Source organism: Aquila chrysaetos, chromosome 1 (genome assembly GCF_900496995.4).
Source record: "Aquila chrysaetos chrysaetos chromosome 1, bAquChr1.4, whole genome shotgun sequence".
NCBI lineage: Eukaryota > Metazoa > Chordata > Aves > Accipitriformes > Accipitridae > Aquila > Aquila chrysaetos.
Window position 1 is genome coordinate 27,000,670 of NC_044004.1, and position 24,564 is coordinate 27,025,233.

General features: G+C 41.5%; 1 protein-coding gene across 9 annotated transcripts in view; it reads left to right on the plus strand.

The window, feature by feature from the left end:
* Nucleotides 1-24,564, plus strand: part of LIMCH1 (LIM and calponin homology domains 1) — a 181,921-nt gene that overhangs the window by 98,102 nt on the left and 59,255 nt on the right. For 5 of the 9 annotated variants that reach the window (XM_030007793.1, XM_030007801.1, XM_030007812.1 and 2 more), the window contains 6 exons: nucleotides 8,045-8,151; nucleotides 11,481-11,511; nucleotides 14,555-14,665; nucleotides 19,199-19,394; nucleotides 23,273-23,522; nucleotides 24,193-24,465. In XM_030007793.1, the coding sequence (XP_029863653.1) occupies nucleotides 8,045-8,151; nucleotides 11,481-11,511; nucleotides 14,555-14,665; nucleotides 19,199-19,394; nucleotides 23,273-23,522; nucleotides 24,193-24,465 (968 nt within the window). Of the gene's footprint in view, nucleotides 1-2,734; nucleotides 2,856-8,044; nucleotides 8,152-11,480; nucleotides 11,512-14,554; nucleotides 14,666-18,593; nucleotides 18,911-19,198; nucleotides 19,395-23,272; nucleotides 23,523-24,192; nucleotides 24,466-24,564 lie in introns of those variants that run through there. The other 4 variants (XM_030007840.2, XM_030007871.1, XM_030007861.1 and 1 more) reach the window with 4 other exon arrangements.

Sequence of the window (24,564 nt, forward strand, 5' to 3'; positions counted from 1 at the left end):
ATGACCTTTTTTTTCCTCCTTCAGATAGACAGCGCAACTATTGCCAGAAGGATGGGTAAGAAGGGATAAATGCCACTGACACTGAGCTCCGGTTGGACTGAGAACATTGTTGTTATGTTTATTTCATTCTCATCTTTTTTTATAACTCTTACCCCAATCTGCTCTGCGTTAAGTCTTGTGTTGAGCCACTTCACAGCCCAACCAACAAGGCAGAGCAAGATAAATAACAGTCCTTTCCATTGCTGCAGAAGGAACCAGGCTTTGCTTTTTTGGTGGTGTCTCCCATGTCCTTGTGTTTTTACCCATCTGGCTCTGGATTTGCAAGGTAAATTCCCAGCAGCTTCTAGGAATGCTTAGCTGCACTTCACTGTATGTGAGCTTGATTTTAATCCTGTCCTTGGGGAGCTTTATTCATCAAAAATGTGAAAAGTGGGTAACAGAAGTCATGAAACTGAGACCCAAACCCTCACAAGCCCAGCGCTATGATCTAGTACTCTGTAGAGAGGGGATGGCAAGGAGATGTTGTCCTCTTCCTTGGCCATAGTATGGCTGTTACCGTAGGATGTGGCATCCAATAGGCCCCCCCCTCCAAGATTGGATGACATCTGACATCTGGCTGACATCTGGCTATGATTTCATCAGCACCAGAGCCAGTGAATAGCCTGGAAATGCTTTGGGCTTTTTTCCCTGCCTGCCTATGTTCTGTCTTCATTGCTGTAAACAAAGCCATCTTACTCTGGGTGTATCTTGGGCTTGGCAAATTTGAGGGAATACACATCATCTGATTGCTCTCTCCTCCAAAGAGGAGGACGTTGACTGAGCCCCCACTTGTTTAAATGTTTTATTTGTGCCTTCAGGGATAATGACCTGATGGAGCAAGGAGAAATACCAGGACCTACTTAACTAATGAAGTCATAGGGTCAGCCTTGTGCTCATACTGTGTGCACCCCTCCCACCCCCCCGTGGTTTGCTTTTGCCTGTTGAATTGAAGGCTGCTCTTGCTCATGTTCTTTCGTATGGTCCCCTCCTATTCTTCTCTTCTCCCTTTCCCTGTTACCCTTCTCCTTTCCTGTCCACAGTTTCTCTTCCCTCCTTTTACATCATACCATGGTGCAGGGATTTTAAGCTCATTTTAAAAATTTGCAGAAGTAAGATGCATCATTCATGCTGTTCAACACCCAGATTTCACCCTGTACCCAGCGTGAAATTTTCACTACCTGCCCAGGACCTGCAGTGCCATTTTATATTCTGAACTCCTTGTATTTGCCTTTCATTATACACAGTATGGCCATTCCTGTTTGGGGATTTTGGTTACAACCATCGTACAAATGATAGTAATACCCTGTATCACATAGGAAGCTTATAAACGTGGTTGAAATTTGTTATGGGGCAAATATCTTAAAAAGCAAATAATCTGATAGTGAAGGGCAGATTTAGGAAAGCATCAAAGACAGTTTCTTGAATATTGTTGCTGTACTTCTGATTTTCTCAAAAAATTGCAAGCTTTTAATTTTCAACAATGTGCTTTTTGATATCTGGAGGACAAGTGTACTTGATAATTTGATTTGCTTAACACATTTCATGTATTTTGTGCTTGTTTTTTAGAGCTCCCCCATCAATTCTCATGGCATGATTTTGATTTTTGTTGTTGTTGCTTATTTTCAGTTTATTAATGTAGATTGAACGTGCTCATGTTTTATGTGACACTGATGATTGGAACTATTAGCAGAAGATTCTGTAGGATGCCAAAAATGCGAAGAGCAGCTCTCTGAAAAGATAAATGGAGTATCCTCTTTCCTTTGCCTAGCTTTCCCTCTACACTGTCAAGAGGAGGATAAGTTTTATACTACCAGAGTAGTGTAAAGTAGCAGTGTCAAAGTTGTGCACCATCCTCCTTGCTTGAGGTAATTGCAATTTTCTGACCCAGTAAGCCTGGTTGGAAGCAGCACGGATCTAAGCACCTTGGTAGGAATCTGGCACTTCCAGCTAGATCTTTGGGGTCTGGTAGTGCACATCTCCTGTCAGTCTTAGACATTATCTGAAGATCGCTTAGAGCCACCTTTGGGGTTTCTGGTGTGTTTTGTGTAGTTGCAGCATGGCCCCAACAGACCCATTTTCCCTACAGAATTTTTAAGGTGTTTTTTGCCTTTTTGTTATGGGCGTGGGGCTGTTGTTTGAGGAGACACATCTTTTCTTTGTTGATTGCCCACGAAGCAGCAGAAAAAGGCTTGGCTTTGTGTGCAGAGGCGGTCTTCGCCGTCTTCTCTGCCGAGCTCTCGCAGGGACTGCTCGTCAGGTGTTGCGGCCTGCTGGTGCCGAGCTCTCGCAGGGAGTGCTCGTCAGGCGTTGCGGCCTGCTGGTGCTCCCGGCAAGCCGGGCCCTTCTCCCGCCGCCATTCCCGCCGCCCTGCCTTCGGAGCGGTGCGGTTTCACCTCCCGCCCGCGGGCGTTATTCCTGCCGTTTTAGTCTCGTCATCTCTGTCTTTATTCTCTGGGCCTACTTCTTGCCCTAGGGGCTCACACGCTTCCAGGCGCGGCGGTAATTTTCCTCCCTTGCCCTTCGGCTGCCTTCCGCCCGCGGGGGTGCCGGGAAGGGAGGCGGGAGGGCAGCCCCCGCCGGGCGGCGGCCCTGGCGCCTCTCTCGGTGTCGGGGTGGTGTCGGGGCCGCGCTGCCCGCTCTGCAGCTCCGGGGAGGGGGGACGGGACGGGACGGGACGGTGGGTGGAGTTTGGGGGTTTGCAGCCCCCGCCGGCGGCAGCTGTGCGGCTCCCGGCCGCGGCGGGCGGCTCTGGCTCCTGCCGCTCCGCAGGTTCGTTGCGCTTCGGGAGGCGAGGACCGGGTCAGGCTGACGGGCGGGTAAGTCCTGCTTTCCCTCCCTGGTGCCGGGCTCGCTCTCCTTCTGGTTTTCCCCCTGCGGGGTTTAATTTTCGTTAGGCGAGGCTGTTGCGTGCCAGGATGCCTTTGGGGTGCGTGCAGCCCTGTCTCCCCTTCCTCTTCTGGTGGGGCTTGCCTTCAGTCGTGGCGTGCTGTCATCCTTCCCCTTCTGGAGATTAAGCATCCTAAATTTCTAAGGGACTGTGTCCTGACTACGATCGAGTTCCTTCCAAAGCAGTAGGTTTGGAATCTGCCAGAGAAGACAGTGTTTTGTGAAGTGTAGTTTTACTGTATATACAGTAAAGCATACTGTATAAACAGTAAAACGTATATGTAGAGTAAAACATATACAGTAAAGCATATTGGATAAATAGTAAAACATATATGTGTGTGTGTGTGTGTGTGTATTTATATATATATGAAAAGTCCCCAGTCTTTCTCATAAAACTTCTTTCCTGGTGGACTTGAACTGGATATTTCAATGTTTCCTTTCCATCTGCTTGTGAATCAGTCAAGATCCATTGCTTTTATATAAATAACTTATCACCACTAATTATTTCTATAAAATGGAAAAATGAGGGAATTGGGAAGAAACGTTGAGAGAGTAAACAAAAGGCTTTTGAGAGTCTGTATTGGAAATTGCTCACAAAAGCAGTTTGGAAAAAAAAATAATATATATATATATATATGTATATTTAGAAATCTTCCAATTTATTCTGGAACAGGGAAAATTTCAGCATTCCAGAAATGAAAAAGGCCACCTGTTTGTCTGCAGCTGTCCTGCAAAACAGTGCGGTGCTGCTGGCAACTAATAATATCTCCAACTCGCAGAAGTGGCACGCACTTGGCATTTTATTCGGCGTTCTGTGCAGACATACAGCTTGGCTTGCTTTTGTTTTCCCCGAGTTTATCTGTATATCTCATCCAGGCCATGCAGTAGCACATCTGACAAATGATGGTTCCACGGTGATAAGCCGCTGGTCCGATTTGCAGCGCAAATACAGTGAGAATATTTTGTATACTATTGTGGCAGATGAAAGGAATGGAAGTGGGCCAAATTCAAGCTGTTTGCCATTGCATCTGATCAGCAGATCCTATGGAGAGAATTTGCCTGCTGTGAATATTTGATTCTCGCTAGCTTGAACTGTCTTGTGTGTTGGCAGTGCTACTGTGTGAATTTGCAGTGGCTTTCCAGGGTGTCTGTCCCGCACAACTGCCAATTTCGGTGTGGTTTTTTACAGGATTCAGGATTTTGTGCTCCATTTCGTGTGTGGGGAAAATGACTTAATGCTATACAGTGAACAGTTTTTCATATTTATAACGCATGGGTTATCAGTCTTTTAAAAACAGAAAAAAAACCCCCAAAATGTTACAAGGGAGCAGCACGTTATTTCTTCCTCCCTCCTTCCACCTTCATCAAGGTGTAACCCCTCTGCCTCCCATTCTCTCTGCATTACCTGCAGGTGGTTGTCCTGGCAAAGTGATTTTGTAGTGGTGAGTCTGTCAGGTTACACACCAGAAAGGATGAAAAGATGGCAGTGTTGAAATGCAGTTGTGAGAGCAGGAGCAGCTTCCCTTCCTTCCCATGCATCCTTCTGACTCAGTTCTCAGGGAATCAGTGCCCCACACCTGTGTTTGTCCGTCCCTGCTCCTCCCTGGCCCTTCTTGCTGGCTCATGGCTGGCTTTGCCCAAGAGTTTGTAATGTTTGGTGTGTTGGTTAACTTTTTGATTCTGAAATTCAGTATAGCAAAACATTTACATTAATAATTCTTGCATTTCTAGTACTTACAAGTAACCAGCATTGCTTATAGTGCTGATCTAAGAGTAACTGTCAGGACTCTGCGTAGGCAAGCAGAAAAGGGTTGGGGTTTAACCTATCAGTGTATCCTGTGCTTGTGTCCTCTGTCACCACGCTGAAGCATTTGTCTTCTGTAACCAGCCTGTTTAGAGTTTATGTCATTTTATAGATAAAGCATAGGTGAAACTTTATAGATATCTATGGATTGTAGTTTTATAGATAATACAGATATCTATAAATATATAGTTTTCTAGATTAAAAAATAGATAAAATTTGCAAAATAAATTTAGACTGTAATCTGTAAGCTTGCTCTTTTTCTGGGTGTACGAGGGGAAAAAACCCAGAAGAAGACTTCTGATTTAGTAGTTGTGTGGACTGAAACCGAGAGGAGCCAGCAGGAGACAGTTGCAGGTCCTCTGGGGCTGTAGGAAATGACGTGCTGACCAAGCGACCTATCCTCCATCTATTCCAGTTCTGCAACTGCAGCAAGTAACTGCTCAGAGAAAGGCAATATCATCTCCCTTTAATGTATTGAGAAAATTGCATGTTAGTGCCTTGTAGGGGCTGCCAGAGGGACTGAATTCTGACCATGTGTCTCTTGAGACCGCTGTAAAAGATACTGCCCCGTTAGCTGAGGCACGGCAGCTGGCCACGCTGCGATCCTTGCCATTGCAGTGTGACCCATTTGCGTGACCTATTTAACTCTGCCAAGTTGTAAGGAGCAGGACATGCACGTTAGGTGGGTGTTTTCAGTCCCTTATTTAAGGTAAGCATGTTTTATATATATTGCTGCTTGTAAACTTTTTTTTTTTGAGTTTTTTCATAGCAGCAAAGGAGTGGCACTTTAGAATAGGTGACTACAAAAAATGAGTAGTTACAGCAAACAGGTATGGAACTGTAATTTCTCTCAAAAAAACGTAAGCAAAATTTTCTGAGAACTGAAGCAACTAGCATTTGGCCAATGCAAGGTGTCCTAATCCTGAGAGAAAGCTTTGCTGGGAGCTGGGTCTTAATGATAAGACTCCTTTCTCCTTTTAGTGGCTTAGGAGTGTTGTTCTCCAGTGTCTTCATAGAACTAACAAATACGAATTTCAACTGGACTGGAGCAAACCAGGAAAAGTTTAGTTTTGCAGTAGTATGAGATACATTTTGGCTTGGAGATAGGCAGCCTAGGCGGGTTTACCTGAATGGCTGTCACTTGAAACCAATTTGTTTGTTTTTGGGTTTTTTTTTTAATCCTTTTAAACAAACTGCCATATTTAGGACCATTGGGAAATAAAACCTATGAGATTTGTTAACAAAAGCAAAAACTTCTTTCAGTGCTCACTGATTGCATCTTGTTGGCATGCATCGTTATTCGTGCCCATACAAGATACCAGCTTTCTGAGGAATTGTTTGGGTGATGGTGTTAGTGACTGTTGGCAAATGTTATTTTTATGATGACCATCAAAATAAAAGCATGTACAAAAACAGGCATAGGGTTGTGACACTGTTTTTTTTGAGAAGTGGGCATTTGTTCATCAACAGAAGAACCGAGTTTCCAAACTACATGGCTGCCAAATGGCTGATATTTTTGTTACTGCTTATCATAACTTGGATGTGAACTTCTGGCATAGAGATGGGTGCAATTAGTTATCCCCAGAGTTCCCCCCGCTTCGATGGTTTTCTAAATCTATTAGGTTACTGTGTCCTGTATATTTTTGTTAGGAAATATTGTTAGGAACTTTTTTTTTTTAAAGCTTTTGCATTTTTATTAGATTTACACATCGTTCCACCCACCATTTGGAATTGACCAGAACTGTCCTCCATCAAAGGCTAAACACAAGAGTTAACTCACGTTGCAGTTGGAAAAATTATAATGCAAACAATAAGCCAGATGGGGAATTTTACAAGCATCTCTTCATGTCATGAATGATGCTGTCTCTCTGGGTTATGGGCTCTCTGCTGTCTCGACTGCTGTTCCTTTCCCCCTGGCTCCCCTCCAGAACTGTTAAGTTTCAGTCAGGGAGATTTGGACTCCTCTAAATTTCCAAGTCCCTATTTTTTTGTGGTGTGGCTGGTGACAGCGAGCTTTGTGTGCGAGAGCGTTGGCATGCAGAGAGCCGCAGCGATTAGCATGCTCATCGCTGCGCCCCAGCAGAATAAACAGGGCTGCTCTCGCCGAGCTATGGCCGTGCCACCCAAACAAAGGCCTGGGAGCAGATGTGGGGAGAGCCCTCCTCACCAATCCTGCTCTCTCACCCGGGGTGGGCAAGAGCTGATGCTGCCCAGGCTCCTCTGCTTCCCAGTTTTTACAAAAATGGAAGGTCTCTGCCACATGCTGTGGTTCTGCTCCTCTCTAACTCTTCATGTGGCACCTTACCTCCAGTGGGAGGTTTGAGATGAGAGGCCTCAGAGAATATCAAGCTCTACGTTATATCTTTGCTTGTGCACACATCTACCATTGCAGTTGCTGATCTAGCAATGTGTATATCTGAAGATGTGTCCTCTACTGACCTTCAAGATTTATCTGTATAAGAAGGATTCACTGGTTCTGTAAAAGAGGGGTGGTGTCCATGCATATGTGTAAGTAAGTATAAAACATATATTAAATGTCTGTGCACACATACAGATATAATCCCCTCGGTGCAAACCCATGTGTCATCACTCGTGTTTGGTTTGATAGAGGCTTGTATTAGTTTGTGCTTAATTTCTCTTAGTTGCTGATTTTTATTTTTTACACTCTGAAAAGTGTAAATTCTCCATGAAAAGTGTTACAAAATTGGTGTTGTTTCTTCTTCCAGACAGTGGTCACATAAAGTGTAGCTTCAAGCATTTTATTTGGGGAGAAGGCACCTACCTCTTTTCCCAGTGGCTTCTGGCTGCTTAAGGTTGGAGAGGCAAGAGACCAGTTGTGTTAACTAGGAGTAAATGGCTTGTTCGTACCGACATGCAAAATGTTTTCTGAACAAACTACTTGTTTAAATGGTGGTGGGCTGTTTCATATCTACCCTTACTGATCCCTTCAGAAATCCAGCCTTTTCTGCCCTGTAACATGCTGAAGTTGTGTTGGCAGTCTACAAGCAGTAGGTGGGGAAATTAGCAGGGTTTTTTCAGTTAAAGAAGTTGCCAACATTTGGGTTTGGAAAGAGAGAAGTCAACAAGCTTGTTGCGGTTACATATCTTTAAAAAAAAAAAGTTTCATATTTATCTGGTTTTCAAACAAAACGTATACTGACTTCTTAAATTATGTGACTGGAAATGTCTTTGGTTCTTCATCTAGCTGATGATATCACTATTTGTGAGCTGTTAGGGAGAGATTGGTTCCGTAGGGTTATTTTTTTCAATGATGAAGAGTTAAAAGCTTTTTTTGTTTGTTTTGTCTCTTTTCAGGATAATATCATCTTATTCTTAAGAGGCTGCAAAGAGCTGGGACTTAAAGAATCTCAGCTTTTTGATCCTGGTGATCTGCAGGACACATCAAACAGAGTGACCATCAAGTAAGTACAACAGCAGTTTGTGATTAGTATGTTACAACCTCAGACGCATGTGATGCAATAGTAAATATTTAAGGATGAGCAAAAGGCTATGAAACTGTCATTTGTATAAAGCAAATAGGAAGCTGAGGTTTGGGAAACCTTCAGCGCTGGGAAGAATACATTGTTCTCTTCAACAGGCTTTCTCTAAGGGCTGTTATTTTTCCCAGAGAGATCAACCACAGCTCTTTTAGAATACTGTTTTAGTTAGGCAATGAGATTCTGTGGGATTTAGGGGTTTTCCTGAGTCTAAATTGATGGCATTCTTTTTTGTCTGTCCAACTAATGAACTATGTAGGCTGGGGAGAAAAATCACAGCTCTGTTATTTCGGATTAAACTGTTTTGAAGATGCATTATAGGAAATTTATAGGTTTCTCAAACTCTACAAGGTGCAGACGTGAGCACAGTCTGTTTATTTCCTAACAAGAGCGGTAGGCTGGGACATGATACTTGGGCTGAGAATGTCTGTGTGTGAACTGTGTGGACTGGAAATGCCACAGTTTAGATACTTTTTCACCAAAGTCACACACCTACTACCACACACATATTAAGAGGTTCTCCTTCCTAATAACTAATCCATGTTTTTTTGCGGAGGCGAAGTGATTTTTTTTAAATCTTCTTTTAATCGGCAGCCTTTTAGCCCTGGTATGTGCACATCCCTCACTGCAAAGAGTACTAGGTGCTTAGACTCCAATACTTGTATTTTCAGCGTTTCACCCCACAAAGTGATTAAAAATATAGATGTGAAACTGGCACAGAAAGAATTACTGACTTGCCTAAGGTCACACAGAGCAGGCTTGAATGAAAGTCCATATAGTCATAGACTGAAGTCATAAATAGAAACTGTTGTCCCTTTCAGGGAAGATTTTTTTTCATCATTGACTAGAGGAACAGAAGCAATCAGACTGTATTTTTCGCTTGTTTATATTAATGGTAATCAAGCTCCCTACCCACCGAGAGCAAGAGCACCCCGCACTTTCATAAAATCAATAAAATTTGTAATTGCTGTTATTTAGAAGTTTTCTTGAAAATTTTGGGTCTATCATGTGTAATATTAAAAAGTTATTACTCTACAGACAAGCAAATGCTGCTGAGTTCATTGAATGTCCTTGTTTCATTTGGCCAAAAAGATCACTAATGAAATCCTGGTCAGACATACCCATTTTAGAAAAGTATATGGAAACAATTTACTAAATTTCAGCGGCATTCTATTTTTTTTTCCCTTCTGGCAGTGGAAGTTGGGCAAGTTTTCATGGTGTTCAGGCATTGTCTGGGAAAATTCAAAGGTTCTGAAAATCGAATTGGCCACTTGCCTTGTTTTAAGGAATAATATCCCACTTTTTGCTTCTTTCCAAGTTTCTGGCTCTAATATGAGGTTCTTCTCGCCTGTACATACCAGTGAGAGGGGTCTATGTAACTTACTTCTTCTAAATCTGGTAATATTGCAATGAAAGAGGTTCTTATGACGTCCTGTAAAATCATGACAGTGAGTGGCTGAAGAGAGTCGCAGAACAATCCCTAATCTCCATACAAAACCGTAATCTCCATATGAAACCAGAGAGAAAGAGTCTTTCTGATAAGAAGCTTGATCTTTTTGGGTTGAGGATGGTGGAATATCTCGGAGGAGGCAGGTTGAAGGCTGGGACGAGCATGGAGCTCCAAGGAGAGCTGTCCAGCACATAAGCAAGTTAAACCAGGAGTAATAAACTCTGCGGAGCTGGCTTGGCCTTCTGCTGAATATGATGCTAGATGGATGTGAAGTGTCTCACTGGCATGGATTTTTTTCCCCCATCAACTCTTCAGAGAAAGCAGCTGTGGAAATGAGCCAAATGTTTTCCTAGCGCTGTCCAAGTTCACGCTGAGTAACTGAGTTGAGGTGTACAAGCCAAGTCCATGACTGTTGTAGAGAACTATGTTCAAGACTGTCTTCTGCTAGCTAATTCCCAAAGCATGAAGGTGATTTTTTTTTTCCCCTCTTTGAAGACTTCTGGATTATTTTTTAAACATGGTAAAAGAGGTATTTGTTCTGTGGTAAAGGACGAATATGACATTATTGCACATGATTAAGATAATGATATTTTTAACCAGTTTTTTTCATATAGAAGTTAGTTGAGGTATGCATTAGATCTATTTTTTTTGGATCATTCAGCTTATAAAAGTTATGAGCTAATGCTGTAAAGAATTTCTTCCTGACTTGTTAAACAAGACTCTTTTCCACTGCTATTTTGTTAAGAAAAAAAATAGGACTGTTTTATTTTTCTTAGTATGGGGGTATTGGTGGATAAAATTCTGGCTTAAAAAAGATGTTATCAAAAATACTTTGTTTTAGCATTGCCTGTATTTGGGCTTTTGTTGTTCTCACAGATTTAAGTACATTTATTTTTGTTTTGGTCAGGTAACCTTTAATGCTGGAGTGAACTTACTGTTATAGTAGAAGGCAATTCCGTTATAAATAATCGGGAGACAATCTTTTCTAAATCTGAAGTAATCTTATTTATTTTTCAGCACCTGAATGTGATGCACATTTCCTCCATTCTTTTTTAGTGGTTTCTTTGCTGAATTTTGAAATGTTGTTTATGTTTGCACAAACTTAGTGCTTTGTTGTTTCTCACATAAAATTTCCACCCTTTGATGAACATTGGTGAATAAAAAATTGAGAAGGATGCCAATGTTCAGTCTGAGTGCTTGAATATACATTCAAAAAATAAATACGTTTTCCACAGCAGGCTTTGTTGTAGCTGGCAGGATCTTTGTTACTTCACCCATCTACTTTGTTCTTTGTGATGCTTGTTTCCACAGAAGCACCTGCTCTATTTCCTTAACGTTTGGTGATGATTTCCTCAGGCTCCTATGCATGTTCAGTTGCTTCCAGAATCTGTATGGGTTGCATGATTTATCACAGAGCAGAACCTGACTGTTGGATTACTGCAGGACGCATTTTAGCAGTGAGGACTTTCGTCTTCTTTTTTGAAGAAATCGGCAACTCTGTTTTAGGGAAATATTTTCGGCACTGTCCTACTTTACTGGGGGACTGTTATAAATGCATTTTCTTTTTGTACCTCCAGAATTCTAATTTAATGATTGAAGTAATGGTGACAAAATACTCCCATGTTATGAATAAATGAATGTGTGAACTACATCTTCTTAGCTTTCATCTGTTTCCAGCCAGCAGGAGCGTTCTGCAGGCTTTTGTTAGGGAAAATGTGATCTGCTGCATACATGCTCTTGGAAAGTGTGCCTGCTTTCTGATTAATTTTTTTTTTCCTCTTTTTGTGTGTGTGTGTGCAACCAGGAACATTGACTATAGTAGGAAGCTGAAAAATGTAAGTACATCACTTGGAGGGTTTTTTTGGGGTTTGGGGTTTTTTTTTTTTCTTTTGTCTGGTTAATCCTGTATTTGGCCTGAGCAATAATTATGTCAGTAAAAACTGAGTACAGATGAGTATTGCTGAAAAGTTGTTCTGTGTACAAAACTAACCAGGTTCTACTGGAAATTTAGGTAGAGATGGTATGGCAGAGGAGCCTTACAACAGAAATAATATGAAGAATGTTTGTCTTTTCTTAGATAAGGGATAAATAATGCGATCTCTGTGCTGTCCATTGTGGTTTTCACTGGGAACGGTCTGACTCGACCACGAAGTTACGCTTTTGTAGCCTTTCATAAATATATAGGCATAAAGTATGTTTGAACAAAGCATTTAAAATGAATCAAAATGATCTTTAGATCTGGATGCAAGTCTTTACTATCTGATTTGCTAGCTTTCTCGTTGTTCTTCCAAATAAATGAGTGTTTCCCCAGAAAGGCTAATTCCATTTAACTTCAATTTCTTGTTAGTTTAAACTAACGGCAGTGGTAATGGATCCTGTAATTTTTAAGTGGAAAAGAAAATGGCTAAACTTTGCTGGTCTCATAGTTAGTTACTCTCCTAAAGCCTAGCAAGCTGTCTGTCCTTAGTCAGCTGTAAACTGCTATAAATTCAATTTTATATTTGGCTGACATCCCTGTAAATGGCTAGGAAATGCCAAGACTTCTCCTAATAACTTTGCAAGCCAGTAATCATGACTGCAGGTAAAAAATAATAAAAACCACCAACACCACCCCCCCCCCAGATTATTTCATCCTGTCTTTCCCATCATCTTTAGAGTAATATCTTCTGCATCCAGCACACAAAGCTGTAGGGGAGGAGTTCAGCTTTGGCATATTAGCACTGGCTAAATATCTTTGTACAGATGTATTGGTTTAAAGGTAAAGTTTCAAAAGTATCCTCCATAGTGTGCTTGTAGGCAATATATGCTTTCCAGGTGCGTGATCCTGCAACCTCGGCCGGCAGCCAGTCAGAATTGCTTGCAAATGTGACATTATTTGGGGGAAAAAAAAAAAAGTGGATGAAGAAAGGAAGAAGAGAGAAAGTGATCAAATGCTAGCAGAAATAAATAAAAATACCACAACCTTCATCAGAGAACTGAATGGCAAAATGAATTGGACAGTTTCCTGGTTGCTAGGAATACTGTATTTCCAAGTGTTTTCACTTAACTTGAGAACATGTACTGTAAGAATTTTTTACATAAATTTGTTGAGTAGTGCTGGTTGAAGGAAAACAGCTCAGATAAAGGTTGTTTCAAGACAAAAAAATCAGCATTGGCGAAAGCACCTCCTTTCCCTCAGCACAGTAGTATCAATTTCGATGTAATTTTAAAAACAAGGGGAAAATTTCTGAACTTTATTAAAAATGTTATTCAGTTATGTCATGGCATGGATATTATTTATAAACTAAAGGAAAATATAAACTATATATATAAAATATAATATATTTTACATATGCACCACAGTTGTCATACAGACCCCCTGTTTATAAACATGTGCTGTATCCTTTTCTGGCAGGGCCTCAGCTGGAGTGCTGTGTGTGATTTTGGACATCACACTTAAATGAAAAATGGGGATGTTAGAGAAAGTTGATGAGAAAAGGCTAATCAGAAGTCTAGCATATGTGACTGAGGAGGAGGCACCGAAGGAATGTGGGTGGATGTTTTAGGAAAGAAGAGTCTGACAGAGATGTCTGTCCCCAGCGCCTCCGTGGGATTTCTGCTAGTCCTATTTTCCTTAGTTCACTATATAGTATGAATTTTATGGCCCTGTCCTGTCAAAACATAAAGTACTATATTTCAGTTTATTTAACTTTTTTGAAAAAGACAGCTAACGGCAACTATTATTTGTTATTGGTTGCACATCTTTTCCACATGAAAATACTTCCTGTTTTTTCTGCAGTTAAATACTTTGCAGTGTCACGGAATATGCCAAAATAATGAGCATTAAATGAGAAAAAGGCCTAAGTTCTGAGGTGATGGTTTGGCATTTTTAACCAGTGCAAAACACTGAACTGAATTGCCTTTGATGATCAGTTTCCAGTCCAAATTGCTGCTGCACAGGTACCATTAAAGACATTGCTTTAAGTGGAGACATATGTGACTGCAGAGGACTGTTTGCTTTCCCTGCATGATATAAACATCACCAGTTTTGAAGGTGTTGGATTTGACCATCCTGAGCATCTTAATTTCTCCTTTCCTAAAACAAGTGCAGCACCAGCAGTGTCAGATCAGATTTCTTTGCTGCCTAAAGGAGTATAGAGGGTATATAAACATTTGCAAGAGCAATTCTTGGCTTTTTTTCCACACTAGTTTTGAAGTGACTTGAGTTACGGAGAGACATCAAGTCAGAACTTGAATGAAACCACTAACTCTTTCCGCTTTAGTCTGATAGAAACAACCAGATGCTCATGGCTTTTGATTAATCTTGGGCTAAGCATTTCTTAAGCTAGCAGAAGCCTGGAAGTAAATGTTCCTGTGTTGTCTGGTTAATTACTTGAAGATGATTAAAAATGGAACTACCTTTTCTGTCCTTGAAATAGGCAGGCACACATTTCAGATGTTTTATTTATTCCATTAGTCTTAACGGTTTTAATTAGTGACCACTAGTATTAGTACTTTTTAGGGACTTTTTTTCCTATTGGATTTACAAACAGATACATTTATAAGTGTGTCTTCTGTACAGTTTCAAATATCTTGTCTGGTTTTTCTATTCAGATTTATTTTTGGTGTTTATTTTCTAGGCAGACATGACAGTTTCATTTTCTTATAAAAATACCAGGAAGATAATGTGTTAACTTATGTATTCTGTAGGACTGTTTACATTTTCATAGTTACCCACCATATTTATTTTTAACCATTGACAGACATTTCCCTTTCAATTCTGATTTATAACAAAATCTTGTGCTGCTGTGCAGTTTAGAATAAATGAGAGATGCTGAAGGGATGTAAATTTAGCTAAGTGTGTAGATGGCTTCAATTAATTCTTATTAACTTCTGCAGGTATTAGTCACCATTTATTGGCTAGGGAAAGCGGCAAACAGCTGCACGTCATATAGTGGATCAACCCTGAACCTGAAGGAGTTTGAAGGTTTGCTGGCACAAATGAGAAAGGTATCTTTTTGTTATGTTTTGGGAATGGAAATTTCATTCGAATTATTACTCCCATAAATAACCTGTTTGTTGCTAAATATGAGAGAAGTGGGGGTCTGGAGTACAAATTACTTGGTAAACCCCTATCTTCTTCGAAAATGTTTCTGGTATGAACATGAATCAAAGCAGCCAGCTTTGTGGTGATATCAGTGATGCAGCACATGATGTCAAAACAGGGCTTTAGAATTGTCACATGGCTCTGTCATCTTCATATGTTTTGGTTTGAATTATTTTCATTTATGACACAGAGTTTCAGCTAGAAGAGCTGAGACTCAAAACTAAGGTGGCAGGACTCATAGGAGGAGAGATTTTTCTTCTTTAAAACATTCAGTTTCATGGGCAGCTCTTCTGTTTTTCAATTGCGACATAAAGCATCAAACCAAAGTATCTAAATAAAGCTGAAGGGGAGGAGGAGGAGATTATGTTTCACCAAGGGCATAGTTATGATGAATCTGTGTTTTGCCAAGCTCTAAATTCTCGCTGAAATCATATTTGGTGGTTTATGATGAGCTGAGCTCTGCTGGAAAGAAAAAGTTGTGATTGCTGTAGGGTGGTTTGGGGACTTCTGGTTGAACGCTCCAGCATGCCCTGAACCTCGACATGAGACACTTAACCTCAGTGATGGTTAGCGTTGATATCCAAGCATGCATTTACGGGGTATGGAAGGGGCAAGGAGCAGGCATGTAAGAAGACATCAGCACCTGGTGCTAGCATCACATGTGTCGGACATACTGCTCAGGAAAGGCCGTGCAGATATGTTCTCCAGCCCACAGAGAGCTTCGTGCCTGCTACTCCCTCCCCATCTCATTTAACAACCAAGTCACCACAGGCAGTAGGGTTTGGGGACCGTGGGAGACTCTTTACTCTCCTTGAGCTCTGTACTACTGCATCTGCACCAGCTGCAGCGCTTCATTCTGGGATCTCAGAGGACCAGCACCAGATTGCCACTGGAGAGGAAATACTTGGCTGACTGATAGCAGTTCCTACACCCTAGTGTGACCAGAGAGCCTTAACTAGATGGGTAAAATCCCTGTTTGTGAGCCCAGTTCCTGTGAACAAGCAGGTGGAAATGGAGAGGAAAAGAGAACATCCTGCTTCTCTGTAGCGGTTTATTTTGGTCTTCATTTGAAATGACCTGTGCTAATCACGCGGGACTTTGCCACTCATGAGTGATATGACTGAGCCTAAGCAATAAAGAAATGAAGTTAATACTTGAATTATTGCCAAACAGAAGACGCGGGGAAGGAGCAGTCCCCACTGCAAAGAGTCTGAAAGGTGAAACAAAGACAGACAAGGGAGCTAGCGCAGAAAAATTCCCCAAAGTGCAGGTTGCTGTCATGTTAGTGCTGCATGGTATCATGGTTTATTTTTTAATGTTTAATCTCACAGCACGAGGCTCTTCTTTTTCCAGGTGATGTTTACCCATCAAACTAATCATCAGAGCATTTTGGAGGTCCTATTTTGAGCCCTTTTGTGGGATAAAGTAGGCTGGGGCCAAAAGGCAGCATTCTGTGGGGAGCTGATGACTGTGGAGCGCCTGGCTGGGCAGTGCAGAACGCTGCAGGTTGAGGACAAAAGCAAGAGGCTGGGACTTGATTTGTTGCAGATGTTGGAGCTGGGAGCAGAGTAGAGGTCTCATAAAAGCTGAAAGCTATATATTCCTTTAACGTGAAAACAGAGCGCTTTGCAGTCCTGAAAAGTCTTGTTGAGGTGATGCTGGTAGGAGGGCTGCTGGCGACTTCTTTTAAGGTCACCTCCCTACTTCTGTACCCCTGCAGTATTTCCCATTGGCAATTGTGGGCTTGTCTGTTACTGCATTTGAAGAGGATTTGGTTGTAAAATAGAACATGTTAATCATGCTGTGCAACACTCTGATGTTCTTTATAGCTGTGCTCGAGTGATGAAAAGACACTTTATCACATTCTCTACTGGCATTTTTTTCCCCAGAATTTAATAATTAAATCAACCATAAATTCAGTCTGGTTTAGTTCTTCTGTTATAAATCCTCTCTGCCCTCCTTTTTTAATAAGCAAATCAAAAGGCAGCTTGGATGTAAGTTGTCTCGGACTCATCTTTTTCTACTTCTCATACTGAAAGAGCTATTCATTTCTAATTTTATTCATGCTACTCTGTTTTTAATTTCATTAACTATTTGGATACGCATTCTTCTTTACTTTTAAGCTAGAAATTCCCAATGACAAAACATCCATGACTTTTTGATTATATTTAGTGGGTGGAACTTTCTGGAGAAATGCATCTTGTATTTGGCAATCACACTTTTACTACCACTCAGTGACATACTGTGTTTTTAATTAGATAGTATGAAAGACTAATGTGCTGTTGTGTGTCATGTTACGGTGTTATCAGTCCTGCAGATAACCACTTTCCCACTGATAACATTTGAGAGATGACATTTGTTCAAGGCAGGACAAGTACCCGTCTGTGAGACGGCACTGGGCTGGAAGAGTAGCTTTGCCAAGGGGAAGGCTGTAAAGAACATGTTTACAGAAGTCTAAGATCCCATCCTGGTGCCTGCCTCCTAATTCCTGGTGAGCAGCATGCAAAATTAACATCAACAGGCCTTTGAAAGTAGTGTCTGCAGAACTCATTAGTTCACAATTGGACTGTTTTCAAACTCTGGGAGATAGTGAATGCAGGATGGGGCTCCTTGCCCAAGTTTAAGTCCCTGTAACTGCTGAGCAGTTCTGTGTCATTCAAATACAGTAATTTAGGAAAATGGAAGTGTGCCTGAGGATTGAGAATAGCTGATTGGTATGAAGGGATGAGGGGATTTAGGGAATTTGGATTTTTAAAAAGATTTTTGGATCGTGTCACAAACGGGATTTTGGTAGGATTTTTAGATTTGTTCTTGGATGTGTGTAACTCATGCAGATTTCAGGGAGACGGATCTTTGTTGTCTAGTGTTTCTATCAGTATTTTAGTTTACTAAGCAGGACTGGGGGAGGAGATTACATAGGATTCAATTACGACTTCGTTAGATGTATTTTATTTGTTTTTAGAAAATACTTTCACTTCAATTTGCAGTGAGGTTACTTAATGACATTACCACAGTTTAGCTTGGCCTTAGGCGACCTTTGCTGCTGCCCTTAATGTGGTATTTTGGCAGAGTAATAGTGAGTGGCACTAATTAAGCCTTCTTCCTGAAAAGTCTGCAGGACGTTGGGCCTGATCTCTCAGTCTTGCTTCGAGCCTCCCTCTTTTCCAGCATGGAAGCTTTGGTGTGTACTGCAGGACTCTCCTCTCTCCATCACTTCTCCTTTCTTGTGGGGAGGTGGCCCGGCATAGCGTACTGTGTTTTTCTTGATTAGTCTTCTCATTGGCAGTACTAGTAACAGGTAAAACCTTAGCAGTAAGGGACAGTGGGACCTGTGCTCAACATATAGCCATTGTGCTCCAGCTAGTGGTAAGCAGGGGGTGCTTCTTAATTAATATTCAAATGCTTCTGGGGAAAAAAAAGAAAGAAAAAAAACCCCCACATTCCAGCCTCTTTGGGTCACAAAATGTCAGTCTGTTAATGGCACCCACATCTCTGACTTTACTTACTGTCTGGGGAGAAAAAAACAGATTTATCTTTGAATAAACGTAGTTTATTTTTGTTTTTTCTCAGCCTGTGCGATTGTAATTAATGTTAAGACACTGTCTAAAACAAGGAATTTATTATAATGCAAGGGTGAGGATGGCTTCTATTGACCTTTTCCTCTGCTGGAGTTTCAGTGTTTTAGTATGTGCTGCTTGCACTGGAAAGAATTTATAATCACAGGGCTGTCAAAGACAACCATTGTTCTCCCTGCTCTGAACATGTGGGTCAGCTACAAGTGCTTTCATATCCCCCAGAGCCAGGAGCTGGCAAAGAGTAAAGAGCACAACTGAATTCTTCTGAGGCATCAGGAAAAGCATTTTGCATATTTTTCATTGCTGATTGCTTCAGAAAGACATCCCTCTTTCATAACAGGAATTTCTCTTCAAGGTAGAGGGAGGCTGGGGCACACTGCTTCATTATTTTGCCGAGCTGAAGCAGCAACAACAAATGCTGTCTGCTGGTGTCCCGGCCAGTTACAATAGATGGGCAAGGGGAGGGGGGAGATCTTTTGGAAAGCAGCAGACTTAAACCTGATGCAGGCACTATGTTAAAATTGTAGTGCCTTTGCCTGTGCTATGGACTATGGACGACAAGTCAACTTTCAGGTTACTTTCAGTTTTGATCCGTTTATTAACTTGCCTGTTGCAACTTTTTCTCAGTTCATCATACTAATCTAATGAACGGGGTTTCCTCTTAATCAGCATAAAATTGGGGTTTGTTGCAAGCTTGCACATTTGTCTTGAAGGGGAGAAGGGGCAGAAAATAAGGAAACCCTTTTTTGGGGAGGAGATTTTTAGTATTTGGGAAGATGCTTTGCTGGCTGATGTGTAATGGATCTCATGGGCATGTCGGTGGCTTCTTTGTGAAGAGGTACCTGCTGTACTTCCCTGTAGGAAACGGAGGATATTGAGAGCCCAAAGCGCAGCATTCGTGACAGCGGCTATATAGACTGCTGGGACTCTGAACGCAGCGATTCCCTCTCCCCGCCTCGCCACGGCAGAGATGATTCCTTTGACAGTCTGGACTCCTTTGGCTCCCGCTCGCAGCAGACACCGTCTCCAGATGTAGTGCTCAGAGGGAGCAGCGATGGTAAGTACCGGTCACTGTGGCACATGGATAACCTTATGACATATAAGTAATGTTTCTGAAGCAAATGCACCATTCAGAAGCTGGACACAGCCTCTGAATCGTGCTAATCTGGTGGGAGAATTTCTCTGTGAATGCTGATTTGTGCTCCCTGAGGTTTAGATGACTTTGCCAACAACTTACTTGAAGTCTGTCTCAGTTAGGATAGCGTAGCGTTGGAAAATGAGTTACATCATTGCAGTGTAATTTTATGATGGGAAGAGTGCTTTTCTGGGTTATGGTGTAAGAGGATGTTATGCAGACTCATTTTAACTTATGAACTAGGCTGGAGCAAGAAATAAAAGCACAGGAACAAGGGAAATATTGAAGTGAATAAAATACTTGCCTAAGTAAACCCTGGGCAGATAAATGACATAGAAATACCTTGGAAATGTCTGATGCTTGACAGAGTTTTGAAGTCTGATGTACAACATTTTACCAAATGTCGTATTTGTTTTCATGGTATTCAGAAAATTGGGTAAATGAATGGTTCCCAGCATCAGAGCTGTGACCATCTTTGTACACCTTTGAGTGAGGATGTGCAGCTCTAGGCTTACGGAAGGGGTGCTGCTTCTTTGCCTTTCTTGTCTGATTCCCAGAGGCTTCCAGAGGCTTGTGAATACAGCGTGCTGGATGAGGAAGGATTTGCTAGGGATAGGTGTGGAGCATGCACTTAGGTTACCTGTCGTGAGCAGGATTCTGGTTCAGAATAAAAGGAAGCTTGATTGAGGCTCCCACTGCGCGGTTACGTTCCTGATGAATGGATGAATCAGTCAAACTTCATCATCAGATGAAGTTATGTTCCACACATGAATCAATTCTCCTTAGTAATGTTATTTATTTAATACAAAAAGGAAGGGCAGAAAGACTTTTTGGTAGGAACCAGATGTTCATACTGCTTTTGGCAGTGTGAAAGAAACTGGTGCTAATCATAACCGGACACATGCGAAATTTCCTGAGGTGATGGGGAACTCCTTAAAACTGAAGAGCTGGCAGGGAGAGCTGGTATCACAGCTGAGTTATGAAAGAGCTGTGGGGAAAGCAGGGCTAAGATCTGCTCTGCTGTTCTAAGTGGCCTGTGGTGCTGGGGCTGTTTCCCGGAAACAGCCTCATGCCCCCTCAGACACTGAACAGAGCACAGTCTCCACAGTACAAAACATTTTTCTGCCTTCCCAAATGAGACAAAAGTGTGGTGTTGGCAAATAGGAACACCTCACATGTCTTAATCAAGAAGTGTTGCTCCATCCTGGATGCTCGAGGAGTGTCCAGTGTCCCTGCCTACTTGGAGCTGGTGGGCAGCCAGTTACATATATCCTGTAGCTGCTTCCTATCAACTTCTGCTGTATTAGCAGGTATTAGTAAGGTTTTGTGGTTGGTTGTTTACCACAGCTAAGACATACTGTCTTGTCACATTCTTGTGTCCATAACAAACACAAAATAAGATGCAAGCATACAGAGCTTTTTCTTAAACATTAATCTTTAATCATATCCAGACCCAGAGTGCACGCAGATGCTGTGTGCACACGTATGACTTGTCCAGCCAGCCCTTTCTAATATGTCCCATTTTCCCTGCTTGCTGCTGCCATAACTTCACAGCTGTCTCCTCCAAGAGTTGCAGGTGAGGTGTAGCTTGGCTGACCTCTCTTCTGTTGAACCTCTTCCTGTGGCCCCAGCCAGCCAGTGTTTCACTCAGCTGCATGTAGTTTTTGATAGAAATAGTGTTTATGCAAAGCTGGATGGAGGGAAAGGTTCTGCTTGCATTACTTCTCTCTATTCAGATAGGAGCTTTACAAACCCAATATGATCGCAAAATAAAACTATGATTCCTTCCACTCCTAGAAAAAAAAAAATTAATGAATGGAGATCATTTAAGTGATCCTAAGGTGATGATTAGTTTAGGTGGAAGCAGTAAGTAATATTACCTTCACAAATGCCACCTGTGATTAGCCCCACTGTTTAGGAACTGCTCTGGTGTCCTGTGCAGACCCCGTCCCTTGGCAAAAGCAAACACAACCAATGGTTGAGCAGAACAGTTTAAGACAGTAGAATGGCAGACTGACCTGCCTGTGGAGTTGCTAATGTACTCAGGAATGAATAAGTCCTCTGCTTGGTTGGCAGTTGTGCATGGATGCTTGTACGAAGGATCTGTGTGTGTCTGTGGTGTATAACTGCTTGTTATGGGTTGTGGAAACTGGCTGCTGCTGCTTCTACTTGGAAATGCAAAACAACAAAGTAAAGGTTATAAATGTAGAGCACAGCTGCATCTTCCATTTAGTGCTTTGGCTTCAAGAGCTTTTTTTTTCAAATTTGAGCTGAAAATAATTTCACAAGTAAAATATGAATAATTAAAGAAGCTGTTTGTCTTTGAAGTATTCAACTGGGGGATGCTGGTAGGCACATCACTAATGAGGGAGAGGAATCTGTTCTATTTTCTCTGCTACTGTGGTTATCTATTCCAGCATTTCTGTCTGCCGGTTCAAGACTGGTTTTCATGTGATAAAAAAAATAAACACCAGAACAAAGTCAAGAGTAAACAGAATAGCAAATAACAGTAAGGGATCTTTTCATGTTCTTTTAGCTCCTCTGTGGCCCTGCTCAGTCTAATGATACTATAGCTCTTCAAACTTCAGCTATCCTCAGACACCCATGATTCTGTGGTCGTGTCTCCACTTTTTGTTTGGACATACTTACGTTACCAGTCATGGTGCTAGTTATCCTATGCTCTTAACCAAAATTGTTCAAGCAAAAGATTTGTGGCAAAAAGCGCATTATGATTTTTGCCTAACTAGCTCATTTCCATTGTGTCTTGTCTTTTCTTACTGTTCCCTTTCACTCTTCTTCGGCTCTCTCCAAGCAAACATTGAATAACTTAATCTGTTGCAAAAGCTCTTTGCAAATAACATTCCTAGCATATTTAGACCTCTTTTCCTTCCCCCACTTTGAATTATACACAAGCTACTTGTGATTTTTATGACTTCATTGTTTTCAGTTGTTCCTTAGGTAGCTCAATGAATTAGCTAGTAATTTACTAGCGTGGTGAATTAGCAAGAGGACACAACCTGGGTGGCTTCCCCTCACCCCAAAAAGGGGAACAGCTATTGCATATGCAAGTGTTGCAAAGGGGCCAAGGGCCAGAGACATCCAACGCCTCAAAGCTTGGAGAAGATTTGAATGCTGGTGGGAGAAATGGCTGAATATGCTCCGTTTCACTCATCAAACCAGGGCCTGTGGTGATGTTACACTGCTGGGAGAGAACTATTTACATAGCTGCTTTGTGAATTAAAAAGGCTTGTGATGGTGCAGGGAATCTAGTGAATGTCTATGAAGTGGCTTCCAAAATGGCTATGAGGGCAGTTCCACTGCAAATGCTCTTTAAGATATTTGTCCTACCATTTGGGAGTTTTGTTTTCAAGTTGGAAAAGTCTTGCCTAAGTTTCTGTGTTTTAAATGGGTTGTAAATATCAGGAAGCTTAGTCCAAAACAAAACAACTAGGATTCATTTGGGTTTTAGTCGGGTAAGCTTCTGTAGCTGTCCTGTGTGATTGACAAGTCTGGTTTAATCTGACCCTGAGTTTTTTGATGTGACCTGTAGCTGAAGATGAGTTTTTCAGGGGTAGAAAATAAGGGTTGATGGAAAAAGATGCATACTGTCTGTGTAGATATTATGGCTACTACCTTCAGTGACTGATTTTAAAATATAAATACAGGTAAAAGTGGCCTCATTTTTTGGTGCTTGCATGCTAAATGTAATTTTTTAGTGGTGTCTTTTCTGATTCATAATTTAAAAAAATAACTGGATGAAAGTGAAAAGAAAAGGGATTTTTTTTCTCCTTCCTCACTAGGGAGAGGAAGTGACTCGGAAACTGACCTGCCACACAGAAAGATGCCAGATGTGAAAAAAGATGATATGTTGGCGAGGCGGACCTCACATGGTGAACCCAAATCAGCTGTGCCTTTTAACCAGTACCTCCCGAACAAGAGTAATCAGACTTTCTATGTACCTGCTCCACTTCGGAAAAAGAAAGCTGAGCGAGAAGAGTACCGAAAGAGCTGGAGCACGGCAACTTCGCCGCTAGGAGACAGACCTTTCAGGTAAGACCAGCCTGTCCAACTTCTCCCTTCCTCAGTGATGATGTTTTAACACTTGCCTGATTTTCATTCTTTTCATAATGCGTATGAAGCTGTAATAAATTTCTTGCTGAGATGGTACCGATAAATTGTTTGTAGCAATTGGCAAAGGTGGTAGAAAAGCAGTGAGTGGAAAATCGTTGTCTTGATGTCAGTATTTACCATACAGTGCAACATATAGCTTGTGTTTGACAAGATGCTGGTTAATATAAGTACCATGGACGTTGACTCAAACCCAAGGCTGGACAAAAATGTTGTGGATGATCTGTTTCAGTTCTCAGGACAGTTACTCACTGACAAATGATACTTATAAGTAACGTTTGATGTATTCAGTCAAAATAGGTAATATTTTTGCTGTGTTTTTTTAAAATGAATTTATTAATATGTTGTATTCTATACACTAGTACAGTTTATATAGCTGTGATTATGTGTTTCTGCATGCTGGTTTTGTCAACTGGTATTTCACTTTTGATTTGGCCTAAGAAGCAACTTCCATTAAAGAGCATAATTATCTTTCCAGATCATTCATCAGAATATCCTTTGACATCTTGATATCAACAGAATGTGCTTATAATAAATAAGTGTGTATGTTTCAGTCACAGCATACATTAAACTACCTTGTATAATTCAATAGCAAAGCCCACCCTGAAACCATAGAAGAAGAACAGAATGAAACATCAGGACTGTGTGAAAAGGAGAAAGTGAGCTCCATGGCTCCTGAGGCCAGCTCCCTTAAAAATCAAGTAGGTTTGAATCAAAATGAAGGAAACTCCATAGATGAGTCTCCTTCACGTAGTGCAAAAGAAACATCAGCACCCAAGGGGAAAGATGCAGAAGAGATCAGAAAGTTAAGAAGACTCGAACAAGCTGGCATTAAGGTCATGTCAGCAGCCCAGCGCTATGGCAGGTTAGCCCAACAGTGTGGGAAATTGTGCACGCTTCACATTTTTAGGATTGGCTGAAGTGTGGGTTTCCTCGATCTGCTGTGATTTCACTTCTCCTAACA